This window comes from Gavia stellata, chromosome 17, assembly GCF_030936135.1.
Source record: "Gavia stellata isolate bGavSte3 chromosome 17, bGavSte3.hap2, whole genome shotgun sequence".
In the NCBI taxonomy this organism is placed as follows: Eukaryota; Metazoa; Chordata; class Aves; order Gaviiformes; family Gaviidae; genus Gavia; species Gavia stellata.
Genome location: NC_082610.1, coordinates 17,749,302 through 17,773,014, shown reverse-complemented (window position 1 = coordinate 17,773,014; position 23,713 = coordinate 17,749,302). Strand labels below are relative to the sequence as shown.

Here is a 23,713-nt window from a genome sequence, read left to right as displayed (position 1 = left end):
TTTTTAACAGTTTAGCTGGTATTTGGAATATGGTACAATTACATTTCTGATGCCTGGATACATGCTGGCTTTTGTTTGTGTTTTCCTTTCAAGAACCATAAATTGTTGATTAGGTGGCTCAGTACTTCGATATATGTAGTCTAAGGGTGTAATCTTCCATTTTCAACAGAGAGGTTCAACTGTGCTTGCTTGTTAGGGATTGCAGCTTGCTTCAAGGGTCATCACATTGACTTGGATAGGAATATTCAAGAATAAAGTGATATACAGTAGAAGAGGTGTCAGAAATCAGCTCTGTGTGGCGTAGCATGGGCAGCTCAGTGTTAAAGCCCCAAGCCGAAGTCTAATCCTGTGATCCACATGAAACAAAATGTCAAAAGTATTCTTCCTGCCAAAACTCTGAATAGCTTCTTTTATCATTGAGTCCTATGATCGTGTTGGCTCACAGGCAGAGTTGCACAATGTACTGAGCAGCAGTAAGAGGTACAACCTGAGCAAAAGAGGAGCTTCTCAGCTCTCAAAGAGGAATAAATACTTCAGTGAGGTTCCTTTGAGCCTGAATTCTGACTGACTTATCTTTGTATTTATTTTAACAGTAAAACAAGTTGAAGGTTGGGGGGGGGGAAAAAAACCAACCACCAAAACTGCTTTCCCTGCTTTAAAGAGTAGAAAGAACCACAGAACATGGAGTAAAGTTAAAAGGAACTCCTTGAATGTTGTTAAGAATTCCAAAAGTAGTCTTTAATTGCTGCCAAAACTAATGCGTCTGGAATTTCCATGAAAACATCAATGCAGTAGCCAGTTAGTATACAAATACCTCCAGTTTGCAATAGATTATTTTTCCCCCCTCCTCAAAGGTTGTTCACTCTGTTCTCCATGTTAAAAAGAGGTATCCATGTTTAACACTATGCTTACGATTGAAGCAGTCAAACCAAACTTCTCATAGCATGTGGTGGTAACTACTCGATGTTGCACTGAGAACTGATTGCTTATTCTACAACCACCATTGTTTGCTATCTTTTTAAACATAAAAAGTAATTGAATTCATTGAAAAGGTAATTCCCACAGCCTGCAAATAATTCACAAAGTGTTTAAAAAGAGGGTTTTCGTAGCGTTTTTCAGGGTGATTTAGCACCTGAGATGAACATGTTTCATGTCTTCATAGCATGAAATATTCATTACTATTACTCAAAAGGTGTGAAACCACAGATAGTATTACCAGAGAGTTTCTACCACTTTTTGAGTACCGTAAAGCATGCTGTTGAAATAGGCACAATGTTTCTGGCTTTAACAGCATGCCATTTGGGACAAGTAATATGGTTCATGATAACAGAATTCTCTGATGTAACATGCTACGGGCAGATTTCTAATGAGGAAAGCTTTATTGATGGACTTACTAAAACACACATTCATGTCATCAGCTTTGGTATCCCAAGTGCAATAGCTTATAAATATGGAAATACCCAGTTATGGGACGCAGCTGTACCATACTTTCATGTCTAGTAGGTTTCCTTTGGCCATCCAGCTGATGAGGAAATGCACATTGCACACAAAGCAGTCCCTTATGTGCTTTTCTAGTGCAATGTAATTGTTACTAATTACACCCTGAACAGTACTAGCAATTGACACTTCTGTACAAAGTTAAATGTGCAATGTGTTATGTGTTCGGGAAAGGGGAAACACGAGGTTGTCATTAAAGCCATTTTTAGCAGAGCTGGAAATAGGATGCAGATCCAAGCATGGCAGGCCCACTTGTTTCATCAACCAAGGAGGAACTTGCCAAATGGGTGAGTTTGGTTTTGCTGCCTCGCTCCCTTCGGCAGAGGAGGACAGGCCTCTGACCCTAGTTTCCATGTTTTAGCCACCTTTACTGACGCTTGAAGAAAACTGGAAAACTATCCAACCTGAACTGCAGTTCAAGTAGCCTCTTCCTCCTGTAAGATCTGCAAGGTTAGCTAAAACCTTTGACATTCGATCATTTCTAGAGGTCCTGGCCCCTTGAGATAATATTTCTTTTGTAAAAACCATTAAAAAGGATGTAACCCAAACTCTTTACATGCACTATTCATGTGTCAGTATTTGGTGGTTGTGCATCAGGACTCGCTTTTTTCCTTCCTCTTAGTCTTAGAAAAGAACTTAGCCTGGTAATTATTTTGCATGCTGAGAAAATATTACTTTAAAAGAACATTTTACAGTGGAAAGAACATTATCACCTCTCAGTAATGACATGATGGAAACAGTGTCACGTGTTTCAGTTGTTTGTCACATAGAGTGGTGACTTGCATATTGGGTTAGTAAATATTAAGGTTGAGTAGCCTTAAAGCAAGGAGTCACCTTTCTTTAATGTAACCTCTTGCTTCATTTCTGTTAAGACAACTGGTACAAGTGTCAGTTCTTACTAGTTCCTCCATTGCTGAACAAGTATCTTTTTGGGTGGGATGAGCATCTTTGGTTCCAGTGGGTAATCTTAGCTCTCTGGTTTGTCAGTAAGACCTTTGGTGTCCAGACTAGACTTACAGTTTTTTGTTAATATCACATCTAACACAGTGGGATCTTGAGAGGCTTAAGCAGGACAGACATACTGAAAACAACTTTTTGAAACAGTGAGTATTGAGAACTGCAGACTAAAAAATTGGATGATCTTTTGACATTAAAACAAAACAAACCAAAAAAATTTTTATAATTAACTGTCAGAATTTGTCCAGCTGTGGAGTGACTGCCATTTGCTTTATCACATAAGGTATTGGGAAAAATGTTTGGAAAATTGGGCACTCCCAAAGATGTGTTTAGTTTAATTACTCATTTAAGCAACACTACATCTCAGATCAAAGAGAAGGCTCTAGAAAATTCAGCTATTCCTAGAAAAAATTGTGCCATGAATCACCTGGAAGGATAGCTCACATAAAGATCAGATATGCCTCAAGCTTTAGAAAAACGAATGCAATAGTAATGTGATAATACCAAGCACTGGTCCACTGCTACCAGTTGGATGTTCTGATGTGTTAATGCATTTAAAATGCATAACCAGTGCTTTGGTTGTTCTAATAATGTCTATTTTAAAGTGGACTCTAAATCTGTCCTGCATTGCCCAGTGTTTCAGCACAGAAAAGGCTCATCTGTCTTTAAACCATGCTCCTTCTGCCCCTTCCTTTAAGTTGCAATGGGTTTTCCCTCTTCAAGTACCACCCCACAGAGGGGATTCTTCTGCTCGGGTGGCTTTTGCTTGCTCCATCAGCTGCTTGCTAGCCTATGTACTGTTGCAGAGCCTTTAGTTTATTCTTGACATGTCCTAGGCATTGCTTTTATAAGGCCCTCCTTTTCCAAAGAGTTTTGGAGTACGGTGTTGCTGAATTCTGCCAAATATCAGTTTGGGGTTTTCTTTGTTAAATTCATTCCATATAATGCCTATTAGTTTCCTGAGGTATTTGATGTCTTGAAGCTCAGACCAGCTGCCACTGAGAAGGCCATGGCTTTTTTAAGAATTTTTTTTTTCCAGCAATGAATAGTGCACTTGTCCTTTATTTGTAAAGGGAGCAGGGGAAAGGTGATAGTGAGTGAAGGGAGTTTCACAGAGCTGGAGTTCTCCTTTCGTAACTTTGAATTCTGCAAAGAGCTGCCTCTGTTGCACCATTTATTTATGTTGGACCCAAAACTGATAGAAACACGAATCCAAGTAAAAATATAAGTCTTTGCACATAACGGTAGCTTGGTTAATGGGGTATGCAACTTCAGAGAGATCTGGCTTATATCTTCATTTTGCAAATGTAAGTTTAGTTTGGTCCGTTTGGAACATTATCAAAGCTCTAGGGAGAGTTTGCACTGAGTTAATCATGTGCTTTGGTTGGTATAAATTAACTTCCCATTTTGGTATGCTATAATCCTGATGTACTGAATGATAGCCGCAACTGTTTAATGCTCGCTGATCGGAACGAGCACGGGAAATCGGCATGAGGAGGAAACTACTTGCCTTCAGTATGTGAAATGTATTTGCCACTTAGCTGAAAATGCTGACTTTGTTGCCTTTGGTTAGGTTTATTTTGCATGTCAAATAATTCTCCTCTCCTCCTTCACAAATTTTAGCGGCAACTGTAAAATGCTGACTGAATGGGCTGTGTACATATGGCATCTGAGAGGGTTTTTTATTAGCTTAAACTAGCACATGTGTTTTCCTGTGAGGAGTATTAAGTGCCTGGACTACAGGTTTAGTGTGTGACTGTTTTTGCAGCTGTGTGGAAGAGCATGATGCGTATTCCCTGGAGCTGGCCTGGGAGAGAGCTCAAGTATATTGAGGCAAAAGCAGGTTGTGTTTATGGGAATGTCAAACAGAAATATGGCACTTGAACTCTTATCAACGCTGAGCCTGATACCGGTACTGAGCGGCGGTCGCCCAGGTGTGTGAAAGGAATGCCCCACTTCTAACCGTGCAGGATTTTGTTACAGAACTTGACAGCTCTATCCTGCAACGCTGTCGTGGCAGTCTGGAAAAAATGAAAATTTTATTTTTCCCTTTGTTATCTGGAGGTGGTTGAAACCAGCATTAGTCCAGTTGCAATTTAGTCCTTGGTAAACTGTTATTGAAGAGCATGGGCATTACTCAGGCCAGAAATCTTACTTTTGGAGGATGAATTTTGAAAAGATGCTGCTTCTAGAAAAAGAGGATGTCATGAGTATATGTAGAAGTAGAGGTAATGTCCTGCTTTTGGTGACCTGTCACTCTTCTGGAAATGTCTTGCTTGCGGAATACATATCACATCCCAGAGAGGGTTCCATAAAGCCAAAAACCACATAGAGGATCTGGAAGGGTAGAGCTGAGAATCCCGAAGCAAGGCTTTTAGCACACAGTACCATCTTGTAACTCCCTTCTTGGAGGGAGGGCAGGGCTGGGAGGGATGTCTTGTCTACACAAGACAGGTAAGTAGGTAGAACTTTGTCAGAAGGAGTTCCTCTTTGGCGTACTGTGTACCTGCTTTTGCAGGAGCAAGTTGTTGAAATAGCTCATAATGGCTCATGGGATTTAGATGTGGGGGCCTCATGATGTTGCTGTGCATATCCAGCTGTAGTTCCATCCACAGTGCTACTATCTCGTTGTCTTGGAGCATTTGTGTGGGAGAGGGTGGTGACAGTAGTGGGTTTCTCTGATTTGGAATGGAGTGAAAGACTGCATGTGGTTTGCTCAAAGCTGTATGAGAAACCTGTAGCTGAATAGCAAGTCAAGCTCTGATCTTCCCTATCTTTTCAGACTTCCTGACTCCTGCCTACCCAGAGAATGAAGAGGGGCATTGCTACAGCTTGCAGGCCTGTTTTCTCTTTGTTTGAACTCTGGATAGTGCCCTTAAGTTGAGAAGTCTTCGTAGATCAGAATGTCTGGGCTGTAGGTAAAGTTGAGATGATGCACGTGCAGAGCTGTCAATTTTGGAGGAGTGAGACACTCAAAGAACTAGTAGAGCTTCAGAGATCAGGTTTACTGCCAAGTGGGAATGCAGGTATCCTTGGTTGGTTGGTGACTGTACAGGGGGAGAGAAACAACAAAAAAAGGAAAATTAATTGCAATAAAGCTTGTTTTCTTACAGTCCTTGTTTTGCAAGTTTCTAGGGAGAAAAATGCAGTTCCTAAATTTTCTACTTATAAAAAAGTATTCTCTTTCATGCCTTAAATCTACAGATGATTCTGCAGCCATACATCTTGTGTTTAAAAACTCTGTACATTAAAAAAAGAAAAAAAAAAATCACTAAAATTTAAATATAAAATGAAACCTAGCTGCAGTTTGTGTAAAAATGACTGTTGAAAAACACCATTTTTCAAGAGCAAACATTGATTTAATGTAAAAGATAATTGAAAACTAGAGCTTTCAAGCTTCCCATCCTTCTCGGTCTTATTCTTCTTTTCTTCTGCCCTTTTCTAATAGAATGAAAAGAAATGAGTAAGGAGGAAAAATGAATATTCACAGAAAGCTTAAAGTTATTTTCCACTTTTCAAAACCAGTGGAACAAAAATATTATTTCATCAATAATCTTTCTAATTTCTGTTTTAAAGTGTATTGTTGCTTCCTGACGGCTATCACAGTGCGGCCTCAAACAAAAAAGAGAAGTGTACATTAGTATGTCTGAAACCACTAGATTTCAAGTGTTGCTGTTACCAAACTGTATAGCAGGTGACCAGAGCTTGGCCATTACATCTTAAAAATGCCATCTACCATTACATTCCCTTTTCCGTATACATAGTGAAGCCATTGTAGGTTAAGTTGGGATGTTAATGGCCAGATTCTTCCTTTTGTGTGGCACTGCTTTCGGGTAAGAGATATTGTGCAGTATTTATTTTCTCTCAGAAAGGAATAGTGTTGTAACAGTGATAGTCTAAGGGTATAAGAGAAACGTGGTTTGCTGGAAGACACAATAGCTTTTCTTGCCCTGTCATTTACAGCTGGAACAAACCCAGGTATACAGTCTCTTCGTCAGGTCCCCCCAATTAATTCAACGTTAGCTGTGGAGCAAAGGGAAGATTTACAAACTGCTCAGTGTAGGACACAGTGGGTATCAAGTAGCTTGTTAAAAAATGAGTGAGGAAGGCTATTTCATAAAAAGCAAGCAACAAGGTACTTGACAGGGTAGAAATAATCAGATCAGGGAAAGTAGCCACTGTGTAAATAGTGTTAATATGAAAAGTTCTCTGTAACATAAAAATACAGACTACTTGGCTTGGACCGATTTTTTTTTTTTTTTAATAGTCTGTAACTGTTCCTTTCTGTTTGTATTAGCACATTGTATGTACTAATGAATGAGTATGCATCTCTGTGAACTGTGTGTATGTGTGCTTAATCTTAAGTAGGTGAATAGTTCTTTTGAATTCAGTGAGATATAAAATTAAGCATGTGCTGCCCTGGGTAGAAGCCAGAGCATTTTTCACTTTGAAGGAGAGGGTCCTGTATGAATTCCTTCTAGAGACTTTTATGGAGCCCTGAATAAGAGGTTCATGAAATAAACAGAAAGGAGTGGGGTGTTTTATCATTTTTGCACCAGCGTTAGCATGTTGACACTTTCTTTCTCTTGCCAAATACTTTGAGTTTAAAGTCTAGCTCTTGAGCATGCCTTGTGATGGGGGAGAACTCCACACTGAAACAAGTATCGTAAACTAAATGTGCAAGCCCAGCTCAATTTACTTCCGTAAATTCCTGCTGGATATCATCAGCAACTAAGTCCAAAAGCTAAAGACGGCTGCCTTATGAAGAGACTTGCGCAGGGGTGACGGTGTGGAAAGTTGTGCTAAGGCAGCCGTGCTCTGAGACCATGCCTTCACATGCAAAGTTACACCACTGACATCTGAGGCCTTTTGTAGTCAGTGGAAAAATTTCAACTGCCTGTGTTTGGATTTGGCTGAAACCTCTAGTGAGAAGAGAGCTAAGGAAATCAATTAAAGGCTTTTTAAATGCACCTAAGGGAGTTAGGTGCCCGACTCCTATTGAAATGCAATAGGATTTAGTTGCTTGGAGCCTTTGGAGAGTCTCAACCTAAAATTGCAGGCCTGCAGTATCCTTTATTGGTCCCAGTGCTATTGTTCTGTGCTCTCGGCACCGATTAAGGGAAAATAGAAAAGCTTCGCCACAATCAACTGCTCTAACTCTGTCTCTCAGTAAGTGTCCCTTTTTTTTTTCAGAATCTGAACATTTATGTGAATGTTATTTCATATTAATTAAAAACATTAATAAGGGGACTTTAATGATGTCCAGTAACTTCTTAGGATTAATTATGGGCCTCTGAAGATAGAAATGTGGTACTGATACCATGTTTTTTGTTTTCTGTTGCCTATTTAATCATTTGGTGCCAAATATGCTAGATAAAGAATTTTGGCAAATGATACTAGGCTTTTTGAAAGGAAGGAACACCAAGTGTTCTGGCTTTAAACATTTTTTAAAAACTTCTCACTATTATTTTTTCACTTGAAAAGATGCAATTTACAAGATCTTTGGAAGTGAGGAGATTAAGTAGGGGGAGAAAAACCCCCAATGCTAAATAGTGCTTTTGGCACTTGCTGTTGCTCAGTAAGTGTTTATATATATAAAAAAAACCATTTATCTTTTTATTTTTGATCTGTACTTCATCAAGTTAGGATTTTTACTTTATTGAGCTTGGTGTCTGTCTTTGTTGTCCTAGGCCATCTGATTTTGCTGCTCTGTGTATCTTAGAAAACACAGTACAGCTTTCAGGAAAAAATCCTGCCTTTCTCAACAGAACAAAGAGGGGCCTCTCTATACAAAGTGAGTGAGATTAGAAGAAACAGTTGCCTTTGCTGCTGTTAATTTGCATACCCTGCTCAGGCTATACACAAGTGCTGTCTGAAGCATTTTGCAAGCCCTCATGTGTCAGGTGAACAGTGTGCTGTGAAGTGGACTCTAGCTCCCTCTGAACTAACGTGTAGCCTGTAGTGGTTCGGTTTTTGCGTGCTACCCTTCTCTGAGTGTACATGCAACCTATTGCTCCACACGAGAGACGCATTCCTGCTTTTTTTGACCTTTCAGTTGCTGGAGAGGATATGCTGTGTCCCTGCTTGTGAAGACGCTGAGCCTCTTTCTCTGTTGCCCGATCCAGCTCCACAGCCCTTGGCTGACGGCAAGTGCCCCATTTGTCACTTTGCATTAGCGTCAGCAGATCTATTGTCTCCTCTCTTGGCTCCTTCAGAGACCTCCTTGTCACAGCTTCTGAACAAAACTTTTGGCAGTGTCCTCACTCCACTACTGCTGCCTGAGACTGAGAGGAGGTTACTGTTCCACTACACTGTTGGTGCAGCAGCTCTGTAGCAGAGCTCCTCCATTGCCTTGCCTTACAAATAGGCATTGGTGCAAGCAGTGCCACAGGAATCTTATAGCTGAGGTAATGCTGGTTGGCATGCAATCCCTATATAAGCTATGGGAGAGCTTATTTCCTTGTTTAAAGGAATTCATGGCAACTTTATCATCCTTGAAGCTAGATTCTGAATGAAGTTAGCTTTGAAAGAATCGTGGGAATAATGTGGTTGATCCCTCCAATGAGGATAATGCAGTGGAGCTTGTTGATATGGCAGAGGTGGGTAGGAGTCGTATTCCCAGTAAAACGTTGGGGTGGAAAGAAATTCTTACAGTACAAGAAGCGTGTGCTTATGAGGCTTAAACTCATTCCCCCCATCAATGCCTCTTGTTTTCCCTTGTTATCTCCTTGTTATCTCCCTTTCCTCTTAGGGCAGCCACCTCTATGGCAGAGGGAATAAGCTATGTGTCATCTTTGATTTTCAGTCTTCAGTAGCCGGTCAGAATAACATAGTGGTATGCTTTGCTTCCTTGCTCCTAAAACATGTATTTTACCTCTTTTATATTTATGGAGTTCATTGAAAAAAGTCTAGACTCAGAGTAAAGGTATTCTTGTTCGTAACAGGTTTCAGATAACCTCATCTAGTCCTCCCACATCAAATGGCTGCATGAACTTCTGTGATGCTCCATGACCAGTTACAGCTTTGAGGTCTACAGGCAGAGCCTCAGGCAATATATTCTCTACACAGAAGCTTTCTCAGCTTCCAGAGACAATTTCTTTATCTGTTAAATAGCTGTTGTTATGGTCTCATGATCCATTCTACGTCAGGGTTTTGTTGTGGGTTTTTTTCCCCAAGCTATTAATCTATCTAATTGCTTAAAAACTTCTCCTTCAGCTAAGTTTAGGGACTCTGTCCTTCCTTTTGGACTTGCTACTGCACTTTATCTCGCAGTGTGGATGTTGGATGCCTCCCAACATTGGATTGTAGCTCTTCCAATCCATTGGGGGTGGAGTAGTAAAGGAAGGGCTTTTCAAGATGCTGCATTTATTAGCAAAATAAACCAGATATACATTTTGCTAATATACTTGTGTGTATTTGCTTTCATAGATCTGATTCTCCAGTCACACAGCTGAAGAAGTCTGGTTCCTTCTTCAATTCAGTCACAGTCCTTTTCATAAATAATTTTTCCCTGTTGTCCTCTGATAGAAGGGACTTTCTTGTTCTTTTGCCTAATGGCATCCCGAAGTTTGTCAAAGTAATAGCTGAAGTGTCCTTACCCATAGCAGGTCCAGTTCTTGGATGTAAGTCAAGCATAATAATGGGCTTTCATCACAGCTGTTCTTTGAGCCCTTCTCTGTGGTCCCTGTGTGGGCTTACTATGAAACGGTGATTAATCCATGGGAACTGTGGAGATAAGGGCTGTAATGACAGATAGCATGGGTATGTTTGTCAGGGGACTGTGTTTTTATGGATTCTGCCTAAGTTCCTTCATCAGGTGATGAGAGCTGTACTTTAGCCAGGTGATTAAGTTATGACATATCTGTCTCAGGCTGAGGATAATTTTTATGTTTTGATGTCTCTTTCATTATACTTGAAGCAATTCCCAAAGCTGTTCATGTAGTACCTGATCAACTCAAAGGAACTTCTGTTTCCGTGTCAAAACCGTGAAAGTGAGTCATGAGATGCATTGAAAAATCTGTCATGAAACTTCTGAAATGGATCCCACATGCTGACCCCACTCTTGCACCAATGCACCAGTGAGGACTCAAGCTCCTTTACTGGTCTTTATGAGAAATATTTCATTCCCTGGCATCTGCTAAATGTCTACCTGGAGGTCTATTGTAGTTTCACCAAGCACTGTACCACAGTAGAAATACCCAAGGCTTGTTACACTAGTCTTGTCTACCTATTCCTTTTAGTTGAAAGTGTTGTGAATTTACATGTGAGAAGTTGCTTGCAGCTGGAGAATTACCAACACTGACAGAGTTCTTCAAGAAAAGCGAGCTACATGTGTATCTCATGTTTATCTTCTATCTTTTCATCCAGAGTTAATCTGGTACTTGGCTGTGTTGTGATTACGTGGCTGAGAAGGCATGAAGATGGCATTAAGCATATGCCTGGGCTGAGCAGAAGGATGGCAGAAGTGAGGGTACCATGTACAAATCAATACTTAAAAGGAAAAAAAGTCTCTTCTCTTAAGCAAGAGGACTCCTGTACGCCCACAGTATGAAGGTGCACCACTGTCACGTCTCAGAGGGCTCTTTTTACCATGTCAATATAAGTTTTTATCTTGTTGTATTTCTGTTTTCAACTTGTGGAAAGGAGATCACAATTAAGTTACATAGGGTTGAGTGGGTCCTTACACAGTGCACTTCTTGTGTGTCTGTAATTTTAACCAAGAAAACTCCTCCACTGAGCTTTAATCCCCACTCCCACTAGTGTTTTGCAGGAGGTTATTTTCTCTGTATTTTATTTTTTCCCTTATGCTGAATGTTGCTTTGTTTCTTATTTCACTCATTCTTTACATCCTCTCTGTCTGCTCAGCACCTGTCTGCTCAGCACTTTTTCCTTCCATTTTCCTATATCAGCTTCTCGAAGCCATGTTTCAGTCTAGCTGATTCATTGTGAGAAGCACAAAGTTTTACACAGTGCACTTAGTAGGTAGATGTTAAGTGGGCAATTAGGAGAAAGTATCGAAAAAACAGTGGACCAAATTAATCTGTAGTGCAACTCAGATTTGCTGAAATTCTCTGGTTGAGGCATTGCTGCTCTCTGCCAGGGTAACTCCTATTAAATGGAATTAGCCCTAATTACCACCAGCATAAATGAACTAATGATCAGGTTGACATCCTTCTAGTTAATGTAAAGTTTCATGTTAAGTGTTAAACATAGACAATATTTTAGTAGCCCAGGAAGGCATAATTTTCGAATGTATTTTTTCCTTGGTGTCTGCAAGTTTCTGGCTGCTAATATAAGTGTGTACCGACAGAAATTCATCAGCCTCCCCCACCCCCAGGAGACTGCTTATTAGACTTACGCAACGCAAGATATTAAAAACACTTTTGTCTGTCACGCAGCCACGGGCAGGGGAGGGGGAGTTTGCCAGTTGCTAATGGATACCTGGAGTTTTTGTGTATGACCATGAAGAACAGCTTGTGCACTTTCACCCCCGATGTTCCCTGAATAACTTGGGTCTCATTTAGGTCAATAAGCCTTTATCAAAACGTCAGGAGTGAAAAATGTGTCTTGGTGTAAGCCGACTGGTCGCTCCCTCCAGTCACCGGAGACTATAGGACAATCAATGTTCTCTAAGCTTGTCTGCGTGTCACGCAAAGAGCTGGATGACAGTAACCATTGACTGCGTGTCTGTCGCATTGTCTTTGGGACAGCCCCCATTTGCATACTTGCCGGTGTGCCTGTTATCCAATGAACCATGGAGGGCCTTTAAAAAACATACGCGCACAACTCCGATGCAAATTTCCTACGCAGAGAATACACGCTTCTTTAAAGCATAATCCAGGCTTTCACTTTCTACCTTCTTGCCATAAAACTGAAACTGATCCTGACAAGGCCACGGTGCCTGGCCAGAGTGCTGTTGTGCTTTCATTGTGCTAAAACATTAACTTTTCTCTGGGTTTTTCTTTGCCTAGCAAGATAATTTTTTTATTGTTCTTTTGCTTGTGGGGATATCTGAACAGTATTATCTGTGCTATCACATATAATGTGAGGCCATACATCCCTTCCTCAAATCAGTTATTTTGAATGAAGGACAGTTTTTGCTCCCTGTATGGTTGCTTTTGTCTTTTGTTAAGGGAGTTTCCTCTGTGGTAGGGATGAAAGGAGACGTACTAGCCTTCTCAATACCGAAAAGTACTTGGATATTAGAGTTTATTGACTATGTCTGTGAAACGAATACAATCGCCTGATCAGACAAGATGGCCTCTGGTGCTTTATCTTGCTGTGACAATTCAACAGCACCTCATGTAAAGCAGGGCTCACAATTTTGTCATTCGCTGCAGGTTCATAAATGATGTTAGGCGAAATTGGACAAAGGGAGAGTTCTGTTGCGTTTGAAGCTTCAGTCATAAGACACAGGCTTTCCTTAAAGCATTTGCTGCAGATGCTGTTTCTTTAGATTTGACGTTCATCATGACTTTATTTTATTGAAAAATATAATAGTGCAATTTAAAAAAAAAAAGTGAAGGATTCTGGTGGATCCTTTCAAAACAAAGCTGTAGAAGAGAGTCTTGGCTGGGTCAAAGGGTCTGAGCTTCATGTTTATTATGACCAATGATTTGGACAGTTTCATTATATCTTGAAAATCTAACTGGAATACAAGTGACTATAAACAATTGTGATAGCTGTTCTGCTGCATCTGACATCTTGCATAGGTTATGAGATTGTCAAAACTAAGGGAAAGAGTCCTGGCTAATGCTCTCCTAGCTTTTCTAGAAGTGTCGCAGAGGCAAACTTCAACACTGTAGTGCCCTGAGATGAACAGTTTGTTATGCCATCAGGAGACTGGCGTTTTAGAGCCACAGAAAGATTATAGCGAAGTCAACTGATGCATAACTTCACCCCCCTCATTTTGCTGTATACAGACCTATTATTTTACTCAGTATTCAGGGCAATGTCCCATACATTTTTGAAGCTGATAGTATGACTCCCATTCATCTTGACTGGACTAGGGTTGTATCCTCGTTATTTCAGTTAATTTAGAAAACAATCATAGGTACCATCTTGAGTCCCATGTGCCAATCTGTTATGAAAAACAGCAGTGAGGCCTGCAGAAATGCGAGGAGGCTGGATAAAATGTCCAGCATCATGTCATCCTCTCTGCAGTTGCTCTTTATATTAAATCACTCTATGAAATAAGCAGTTTGTTCTCCTAATCTGCATTATCCTATGTAACTGTGATACCTTATGATTGGTTTCTCAGCTTTACTCTTTCCATATGCCATGTGCTGTGTGTTTTCAATTACAAACCACTGTTACCACTCCAATTAGTAGATTTTGCTGTCGGCTCTGATAGAGAATGTGACCAGTTATTAATTGAGCTGGCCAGTAAGGAAGTATTGCAGCTCCCTGATACTCGAGGAAACTGCTGAGTATGCCGTGCTCAACCAGTCGGTAGAAAAGCAAGGTTTATCTGCACATTGACTAAGTTCCAAATATGAAATAATTGTACCTCTGTCTAATTAACAAGAATGTCAGATGTCTTGGACATGTATCACTTTGTAGGCATTTCCAAAGTCATACCTTAGCGTAGGTCTGTGGTTAACGCGTAGCTTGATACCAGCAGTGCTGCAGGACTAGGCCTCTGTTTCTGCCGAAGTCTCTAATTGTTGACAAGAGGATGGGAAAGGCGTCCTTGAGGTCTCACTATGTTTTCAGTGCACCTGGAGACAGACATATTGGTAACAGGTACTTAGAAATCTTTCTTCAATCCATGTGAGATTAAAGCAAGACTGAAAAAGTAAAAATAAGTGGGAGGTTAAGCTGATACGGTAAATGGAATGTGAAGCACACCTCTTCCCAAAATGAAATACGCTAACAAAATACTCATCTTCTCAATACAGACTGTGCTTGTTTTCTTTGGCTCAGTCAGGAAACCTTTTGTTTGAATTAGACCAAATGAATTCCACAGAATGATTTTCAGTTTTAGTACATGTAGACAAGCCAAACTGCATGCAATTAAAGTATTTAAACTTGCTCTTAGTCTTTTCTTTCTTTACTCTTACAGGTTTTTCTGTAACTTTACATCATTTTCATGTAGTTGACATTTTTTTCACCTTCCTAATTTTACATTTTATCTTAGCGTTTCCTAATACATTCTGAAAAAAGAGGAAAGAAATACAGTGGAGAATTAACCTAGTTCCCTGTCTGTTTCTTTTAGGAAATTGTATTAGTGGTATTCTTTGGAACAGAGTATGTGGTTCGGTTATGGTCAGCAGGATGTCGCAGTAAATACGTTGGAATATGGGGAAGGCTTCGTTTTGCTAGGAAGCCTATTTCCATCATTGGTGAGTACGTACAGCTTGCGAAGTTGATGTAAATAATGAGTAAAAGTTGTCCTTGAAAGTTTTGAGAAGTAGTTGAAGCCAAGTTAGAGCAAGAGCTCTTGTCATTAGCATTAACGTAGATCTGAATTTCCTTTCAGGAATCCATGGCACTGTCATTTGAGAACAAATATAGCTTGGTTTGTTTTTCCAGAAGAGCAGAGTGTTTTCTTTTCACGAGTGATCTGAAGCTTTGCCAGAAATAAGTCTTGGCCACAGTCCTGTCTCCTGTGACCTCGGGATCCCAGACACTGTACAATAGCTACAACTGCATTTTTTTTTTTTTTTAAAGATACTGAACGGCCTTCCCCCCCCGCCACCAGCAGCCGTTTGAATAATTTATGATGAGTTTATTTTGCACTCCAATTGAGCTACATACTGCATGGTGGAGCAGGATAGGTGCACTGTAGTTACTTTGTGTTTCTATTGGATTAAAATATGGATTTTGGTGATGAATTTGGAACTGGGCATCTGACTTCCCTTGATGCTCACTGCAATTGACTTCCTAATGTGACTTCAGTGTTGTTAGAAATTACATCCATATATTCCATGTGTCACAAACCATTATTTTTTTAGAATGCTTATGCATTTAACAATTTCACTGAAAGAAACATAATAATCCAAAATCAACCTGTATTTTTTTAGCCAATATTGAGACAACTATATAAAGACCCTTCCCCTGAAGCACTTAAAATATAAATGGATTCAACAAACCAGATTTTGGAAGAAGAGTATTGTTATAGAAGCATAATAATTCTTGTTCTGTGACGTAGTTTTTTCCACTACACAGAAACATTGTTTGTTGTTTTCCATAAACTATCTACAGTTTTGCTGAATATAAATTAGAAAATTTTGTATCTGGGTATTTTTACAATCATAAAATAGTTTAGTTTAGTGTCTCTGTGCATATGTATAAATAACAACTGTATCTCAGGTGTGACTGCAACTATAAAATGACTTTGACTGCATCTTTGCACTCTGTCCACAATCCATTTCTCTTGAGAGCTAGAACACTAGGGATTCTGAAACATCATCCAGTTTATCTCAGCTTGGAAAGCAAAACAAAGTTCTGCTTTCTCAGGTATGTATCAAGAACTATTTCATTCTCCAAAACACAGAGTTCCTTTCCAAAATGAACTAGGCCTGAGGCACAGAGATTTAGACTACAGTCCTAGGGTAACGACTGACTTAAACTAAATTAGATTCATACACTATTCGCAATTTTTCTCTCCCTTTTAGACCTGGACAGATGAAATAATAGTAACGCAATTGTCTTATATATGAAATAAACCTCAAAACCTCTGTCAATGAGTAAAATACTGTCTAAAACAACGTAGAAAATAAGATACATAGAAGAGATACATAGGTAGCAAACTGCTGAAATTCCTCGTGGGTTATAGCTAATAAGGATTCCAGGCTGCTGAGGCTGCTTTACAGTAACTCATGTCACTTGTCATTCATCTAGAACGTGGCCATCTTGGATCTATCCCAGTAAAACCTTTCTATCATGTCACACGATAATATTTTCTTTATATGTTACAATAGAGATCTTTTTGATACGTAAACAAAAATCTAAATTTGGGGTGACTGTTCAAATTGTTAGAGTAATATTGGCATTGGTTCTAGTAACAGTCTTGCAGAAGTATTGCAAGATGCTGCTAACTCATTTTTTCAATTGACTTTTATTTTCCAGATTTAATTGTAGTTGTTGCCTCCATGATAGTTCTTTGTGTGGGCTCTAAAGGTCAAGTCTTTGCAACCTCAGCTATCAGGTAATGATATACAATAAAAGAAAATAGTGCTGTCTGAGTAAGGTGGGTTTTTTCTTTTTTTACCTCCTATTTCAATTCGTGCAGGAGAAAATGAGTCACTGCTCAGAGTCATGTAACAGAGAGAATCACCAATCGCGTATGGGCGTGAAACAGAGATTCCATTAAGTGTAGGGGAAATAAAATTTTCCGTGTGTTGTCTGGTCGTAATGCAATTATGTCTGGTGGGGATGGAGGTGCACATACCCCCGCCCCCTTTCCCCAATTAGGTGGGTTCTACCAAATCCTGTTTTAGTTTCTTGCATTGGTTTTATAGCAACTCTTTCATGCTTTGTGTCTCTGATGTCTCCAGGCTGCTTCTTCATAAAATGCCTGGGGTTAGTGGTTGTGAATTCCTGATGGACTGAATCCACCTTGTGCTCAGGAAGGTCACACCACTTGGTTTTCCTGAATGAGAGAATACAGGGCAGTCTACTGTGCTCTGCGCACTAGCTGCAGCGATGCTCTAGGATTGCAGTGACTTCCATAAAAAGAGTATTTTAAAATATCATTGGACTGTCTAGTTCAAACTCCTCAAAGCTGAAGAATTCAGATGTTTAGTGAGCTGTTTCTGTATGTTGCTTCCCATCCTGGCAAGCAGGTCAAATATGAGTTGATGAATGATTTCTAGAGCATTCACAGTTTGTGTCTGAAATTCCTGAACCCTTGAGTTATCGTTACTAGCCATGTGTACACAGGTCTGTCCTCTTGTGCAATCTCCCCATGCTTTCTTCATAACAAACAAGATGAAAGATGGGTGAACGGAGTGAAAAGAGACAGGCTGCTAAGTCTAACATAAAATACTATGTGTGTCTCTAAAACCGGTCCTTTGTAAGAGATAGGCTTCCCCTCTCCACCTCTATTTCTTCTCTTGTATCTTTAGTCTCTTCATTAATTTAAAAATTGTGTTCCAGGGGCATCCGTTTTCTGCAGATCTTACGAATGCTGCATGTTGACCGTCAGGGTGGTACATGGAGGCTGCTGGGATCAGTAGTGTTCATACACAGACAAGTAAGTTTGAGTACTCCGAGGAATGAAATAATTAATGCAAAAGTCCTCATATTCAGAACAGCTTGTATGCAGACATGCTGATGATGTCAAATATATTTAGTGTGGAGGCAGGCAGTCATATATTTTAACCAAGTTTGGTTGTTCTGCCTTGTTCAAGGGACAAAAAGTTCCTAAAAGATTAAAAATATTCACCTCCACTTTGGCAAACTTTTGACTTGTAGTTGGGCTGAACCACAGAAAATGACACTTCTGAAAAGTAGTCTGAATATTTCTAAAAACATGTATCTAAATTCCAAAGTTGTTTCGAATGTGGCACTGTTTGAAAAAACTACCCAACTACTTTTTGGTGACCAAAAGGTTAATGAGTCACGCTTGCAAGTGAGGAGGTTGTTTTGACTCTGTGCTTGAAATGTGCATGCTGGACCAAGTCATCAGCTGTGGTCTAAATTCTTTCACCGTTGAGCTCAGTGGATTTTTGTTAATTTGCACAGCCAACCGTCAGTGTCAATGTTTATTAACTGCTGAAATGACATTCTTCTGTTCCAATTATCTTTTAAAAAACATCAGTGATAGGTAATTTAAGTGTCTCAACAATATCATAATGCCGTTATTTTGATTCTTTTTGCAGGAACTGATAACTACACTCTACATTGGATTTCTGGGCTTGATTTTTTCCTCTTATTTTGTGTACCTGGCTGAAAAAGATGCTGTAAATGATTCTGGAGAAACAGAGTTTGGCAGCTATGCAGATGCCCTGTGGTGGGGAGTAGTAAGTATAGCAATTTCACGTGTACTGAAAGTAGTTAACACCTTCAAATGTGGAGTAAAGTTCAAGCAAGCATGGAGCTTTGAAATGGCCTTTTATTGCTTCAATACACTTTCTGGTTTTGTAATTCTATGAAACTAAGAAAATACTATAGATGACCAGTAGTTTTATTTGGTGTTTATAGTCTTATCTGATCTGAAGTGATCAAACATCAATTCTTACTTCATTATCTTGTCTTCCCTTCTGTTATAGTGATTATTTCTTGGTACCTTTCTCACAGTAAGAGATCTCACCTCTAAGATAAGACTCTTGCTAAATCAGGGCTAGTGGGTTTGGGGTTTTTTTTGTGTGTGTGTTTGGGGGGGGCCTGTCCTTTTTTTTTTTTTTTAAAAAAAAACAACAACAAAAACAAACAAACAAAAAAACCCCCCCAAAACAGATATCTATGATTTGCAATTTGGCCTGGGACAGTAATTCCCTGTTTGTTCAGAATGGACTAATTCCAGAACAAGGAACATCTGAGATACCTAAGAAATCCAGGCACAGGACTGTTTTAAAGTGATTATGTTGCTTTGGTACCCACTTAGTATCTTTATGTGGCATTCGTCTGTGCTATGTCGACATACCATCTTGCTCAGATATTTCTCAGGTTTCTCTAAGGTACTGCCACGCTTAGTGGTCTAGACATATCTTTGGTTCTGATTATCAAGTTCTGCTTTCTTGCTGTTGCTAGTGACAGTTGTCTCTATTTTTGTTTATTATACGTACTTATTAATCTGGCAGCTCTGTTCAGGACTGTATTTTAGGAAAGGTTTTAATTTTGTTGCTTCTGCTAGTAACAATTCTCTCTTTTCTCACATGATATGTAAATATTAAGTAGGCTGCTCTGTTTTGGGATTTCCCTTCTGCAATTGTTTCCTTTTCCTATTACAGTTCAAAGAAGAGTACTTTTTGGAAGCTGGTTTTCCTTGTCGTTAGCATTCAAGCAATGACTTGTTTTTATCAGCTTTAATCGTATGTAGCTTAATAAAACAAACTGTCACCATTAAGTGCTACAGATCTTTAAAATGCATCGGCATCACTAATGATTCCGTGCTTGCAGTTTCAAAATGTGCTGATCTTCTAGAGTCGTCTTTTTGCTGCTTTAAATCAAAAGACATTGTTTCTTTTTTCATTAGAAATGAGACTACTAGTAAGTCTTATGTACAAGAAAAATAGCACTAACACCTCCGTTTCACTCATAAAACATACTTTTTAAGAAATATTTTTAATAAACCTCTCTGTGTGTGTACTTTATATAGTCTTCTCTCTACAAACAGTACCACTTGCTGTTTCAGGAAGGAAAGAGCTATTGATGAGCAAGTCTGTTGCAGGTCTCCTGGTGCTGAAATGCATGTGTAGCCCTTTTTGCATCCAACAGGGTTTGTTTAGGTTGCTACTAAGATCTGCTGCAGAATTCTTTCCTCCTTGCTGTCTGCCATGGTGAAATACAGCCTCTTGCAGGATTAGAAAACTTGCTGCGTAGCACAAGGAAGTGGCTTTCTGGCAAGTAGCTTTTTCAGTGCTTTCATGTCATCGTGACATTTTTGTTTTCCAGTACGGCGGTCAGATGACTTGGTAATTAAGTGGCAGATGTAGCTGCATTTAAAAACACATGCTGTCATTGGCGTTGGCATTAAAAATTGAGTATGTGACAGACCAGATTGTCTTACTGAAAATACAGTAAAACCTTCCACAGAAGCAATACAATCTGCCAGGATATTGAAATATTCTCCTTTCAGGGAATTACTGCTCAGTTAATAGGCATGCCAGTTATTTTGTCTTTCTAATTACGATAAACTTATTGATTAAATAAGTTTAATTATTATAATATTCCTTCTCTGTTGTAACTTTTATTATGTTGTAGCATGCCACTTGAAGTGTGAGACTGCGTTCAACGAACCCATAATGTAATTTCTTTAATATTAAATATAGAATTTACTGTCCTTGATCTGCTCTAAATGTAGATGCTATACTTCTGCTAAAAGGATTTAGCAAAATAAAACTGAAATAGATTCAGGTCCATCCATGTCTGGTGTTTTGATACTGTAATATTCTTCATGCTTTCTGCTAGGAAAAAGCCCTGTAAAGTTAGGACAATAACTGGGAGGTCATTAAGTATCAGGATGCTTCCCTATGAAGGCCTCAAACTCATACAAAAACCTTCTCAAAGTGTTAGGTCTCAAAACTTTTGGTTATGTTTTAGCCAGAATTCTCAAAATCGCTTAAACTCCACAAATCCTGGCCACTGAAAACCTGTCTCGGTCTGTTGTGAACTGGACGGGCAGAAGGGGATAACTCACAGCTCCTGTCTCAAACACCATCGCAGATACGTGATCTGTCAGGCAACGTAGCTGATCTCGCTTCTCTGAAAGTGCACTTACCTTGCGTAGTAGAGAATACTTCTAAAAGAAAAGTACTTGATAACGTTTTCAAACCCCCTTTCTCCCTCTGCAGCATTGCACTTTCTTTGTTATCTCAGCATATGTCTGCTCTGCTAAACGAGTTCTTCGGCTAGCGGCAATAGAATATGTAGCATAGCATAAAGTAAACCGTATGAAAGGTCTGCGTTACCACAACTAAACTGCATCTGGAATTGGGTACTTTAATATTACTGTGCTTTGCTGACTATAGACATACCCATAGGGTGCATAACTTTTAATTAAATGTTCTTCATTGTCATTGTTGTTATTTATAAACCTATATTGCTTTTCTATTTCCATATGTAAATTGGCCTCCTGGGCTTTATTTGAATTTCCCTGAGAACTCTGGGCTGTAGCTATTTGCCATTCCAGTTTATGAGCTTCTTGAAGAAACCTAAGGTTACCTTGTGGCAAAGAGTAAAGATTTGTCTGTGTTATTGCTGGTTTTGAACGCAGCGCATGTTGTATAAATAACTCTGCCGATGTCTGCGTATCTGTATGTCTTTCAAAAGACCAGTTTAACATTTGCAAGTAAAACATAAGTAACACGATGCATCTTTCAGCTCCCCAGTGCAAGTATTCAAAATTAGTCTGCTTATGCTGTCATTCATGGCCAGACTAACAGTCTTAACCTAGTATAGATTCTGGTCAATAAAAACAAGAATTAAGAAAATAAAAGCTAAAAAAAAAAAATAAATAAGATGCTAAGCATTCTCACCAAATCTGTGAAAGATGACCACCTTCAGGGAATGTTATCAGCTCACTGTCTCTGAGGTTTTTTGTGTTATTTTTTTTTTTGTTTGTGTTTGTTTGTGGGTTTTTGGGGTCTTTTTTTTTAGTTTTTTTTCTTCCTCCTTCTCTACTTAAGCATTAAATCCAATCATGCCTCAGGCAGACTGAGGGGAGCTCTTCTTTTGATATCCGCTGAATGATGCACAATTTCCAACCTTCACATCTGAACAAACATCCTTCAGGAAAACCATTATGTGGATTGACCTAACAGTCTCTTTGATCATGAGCACTATTTGCCACAAGCAATTGTTGAATATAGCCACGCATGGTATTGCACTGTGCCCCTTCCTTTGAATTGGATCGAGCAATTGTCTGCGAGTACCAGCTTTAGTTAAGAGTTTCTTGTTCCCGTAATTCATCGATATATGCTTTCTCGCCAAGGACTGAATTCAACAAAACATTGATAAGTTTGCTTACTTCTAAGCGTGCATAAACCCATGTTCCTATTTAGCAAAGCCTATCAGTATGTGCTTAATGTAAATTGAAAATCAAAATTGTGGGAAAGCTTTGCTGAAAAGTTGCAGGAAATACCACTTGAAACTACACGTGCATAGAACTTTTGCTAAATTAGAACAGATCTGATTTAATTTAGAAATAGTTGAACATAAATATTGGAAAATTGCTGCATAAAAGGGATCTTGTGTTATTCAGAACCCTTTTTGCCTCCCTTCTAAATTAAAAAGGCTGTTGAGGACTGTACACTGACTTCAATGACAGACAGAAGGCGACACTTCATTTTTATTCTTTTTGTGGTTTACAAGTCAAGAATACCAACTATAGGCCTATTATATCTTTTTTTTTTTTCTTCTTTTTTGTTTTCCTAATTTTTGGGATGAAGTGTTAGGGTTTTTAGGGGGGCAGTTGGTTATTTTAAGAATTTTTGGAGCAGGGGTTGGAAAATGTAAGGGTTAATATTTTTAAATGCTTTTTGCATGCAATCTCTGCATCTTGCAATTGCCTTCTCATCTCTGAGCTTTAACTCCATGAGCAGTTCAAACTACATTTTGTTCTCATTTAATGAAGATCTGTGGGGTAGATGTGGAGAAACCTTTTAAAATTTTTACTTGCAAAGTACAGATGTAGATATTCCTACGTCTAGAGAACACTCTTGGGACTTATTTTCTTTATTGCGAAATCTTTAAACCTCTCTCAAAAGATACTAAGGAGCTAGGAAAAAAAATTATATCTAGAAGAGTCCAGAAATTGTCAACAGTTGTTTTCCATTTGATGAAACAAAAGTGAAGTATTTCAAAATATAGATAATTTTCTATGTCAGAAACTGGAAAAATAATTGTAATTAAGGAATTTAGCTTTCATTTAAATTTCAATAATTAGCACAAATTGCGCTCCTGTAGGAGGCTGAAACGAACTTTGCTCTGATTTTCCTCTGTCATACGGCTAGAATTATCCTCATAGGAAGATGTTTTAAAACTTCCCTCCTAAGATATTTAGCTACCTTGTATATGCTTAAGCATTCCTTTTTTCCCTTGTTGTACCTAGATAATGCTGTTTCTTTTCAGTATAATTACTATATTTTGTGAGGTGTAATATAGTGCTAATACTGCATGGCAAATAAATAGCTGCAGAATTTCCATGAGCAGCACAGAAATTGTAGTCAAACTCTCTGCATGTGTTGATAACTTTCCCCGGCGCTTCCTTCCATATCACCCTGAGGTATAGAGGGTACTACTTCAACTGGCTGCTTTTTCTGACTTTTTTTTGTACAGAAGTGGTCTGTTATCTCTCTAGATAAGAGAAACTCCTCTACTATAGATTGAAACCTATATGTGCTCAAGTTCCGCGCTGGTGAGATCAAGTCGAATATGCAGAGCTGGCTGTTGACTGTGGCAGCCGTGTGACTGGTGGCCAGCAGACCTCCCACCATTTCCCATCCATCTGCTCAGTAAGCAGAGAAGGGCTGGCGTACTGCAGCCTCCCAAAGAAAGGGGGTATCGCTGTACTGTAAACTCTAAACAACTGACGATGGATTAATTATCAGGCTAGGATACAAAGCTGCTGGATCTCCTGTGAGTTTTATTG

At 39.2% G+C, this 23,713-nt stretch overlaps 1 protein-coding gene across 1 annotated transcript in view; it reads left to right on the top strand.

Annotated features, from left to right (window-relative positions):
* Positions 1-23,713, top strand: part of KCNQ1 (potassium voltage-gated channel subfamily Q member 1) — a 357,426-nt gene that overhangs the window by 75,826 nt on the left and 257,887 nt on the right. Inside the window, exons 3-6 of the mRNA XM_059825697.1 lie at positions 14,672-14,798; positions 16,528-16,606; positions 17,557-17,653; positions 18,282-18,422. Of these exons, the coding sequence (XP_059681680.1) occupies positions 14,672-14,798; positions 16,528-16,606; positions 17,557-17,653; positions 18,282-18,422 (444 nt within the window). The remainder of the gene's footprint in view (positions 1-14,671; positions 14,799-16,527; positions 16,607-17,556; positions 17,654-18,281; positions 18,423-23,713) is intronic.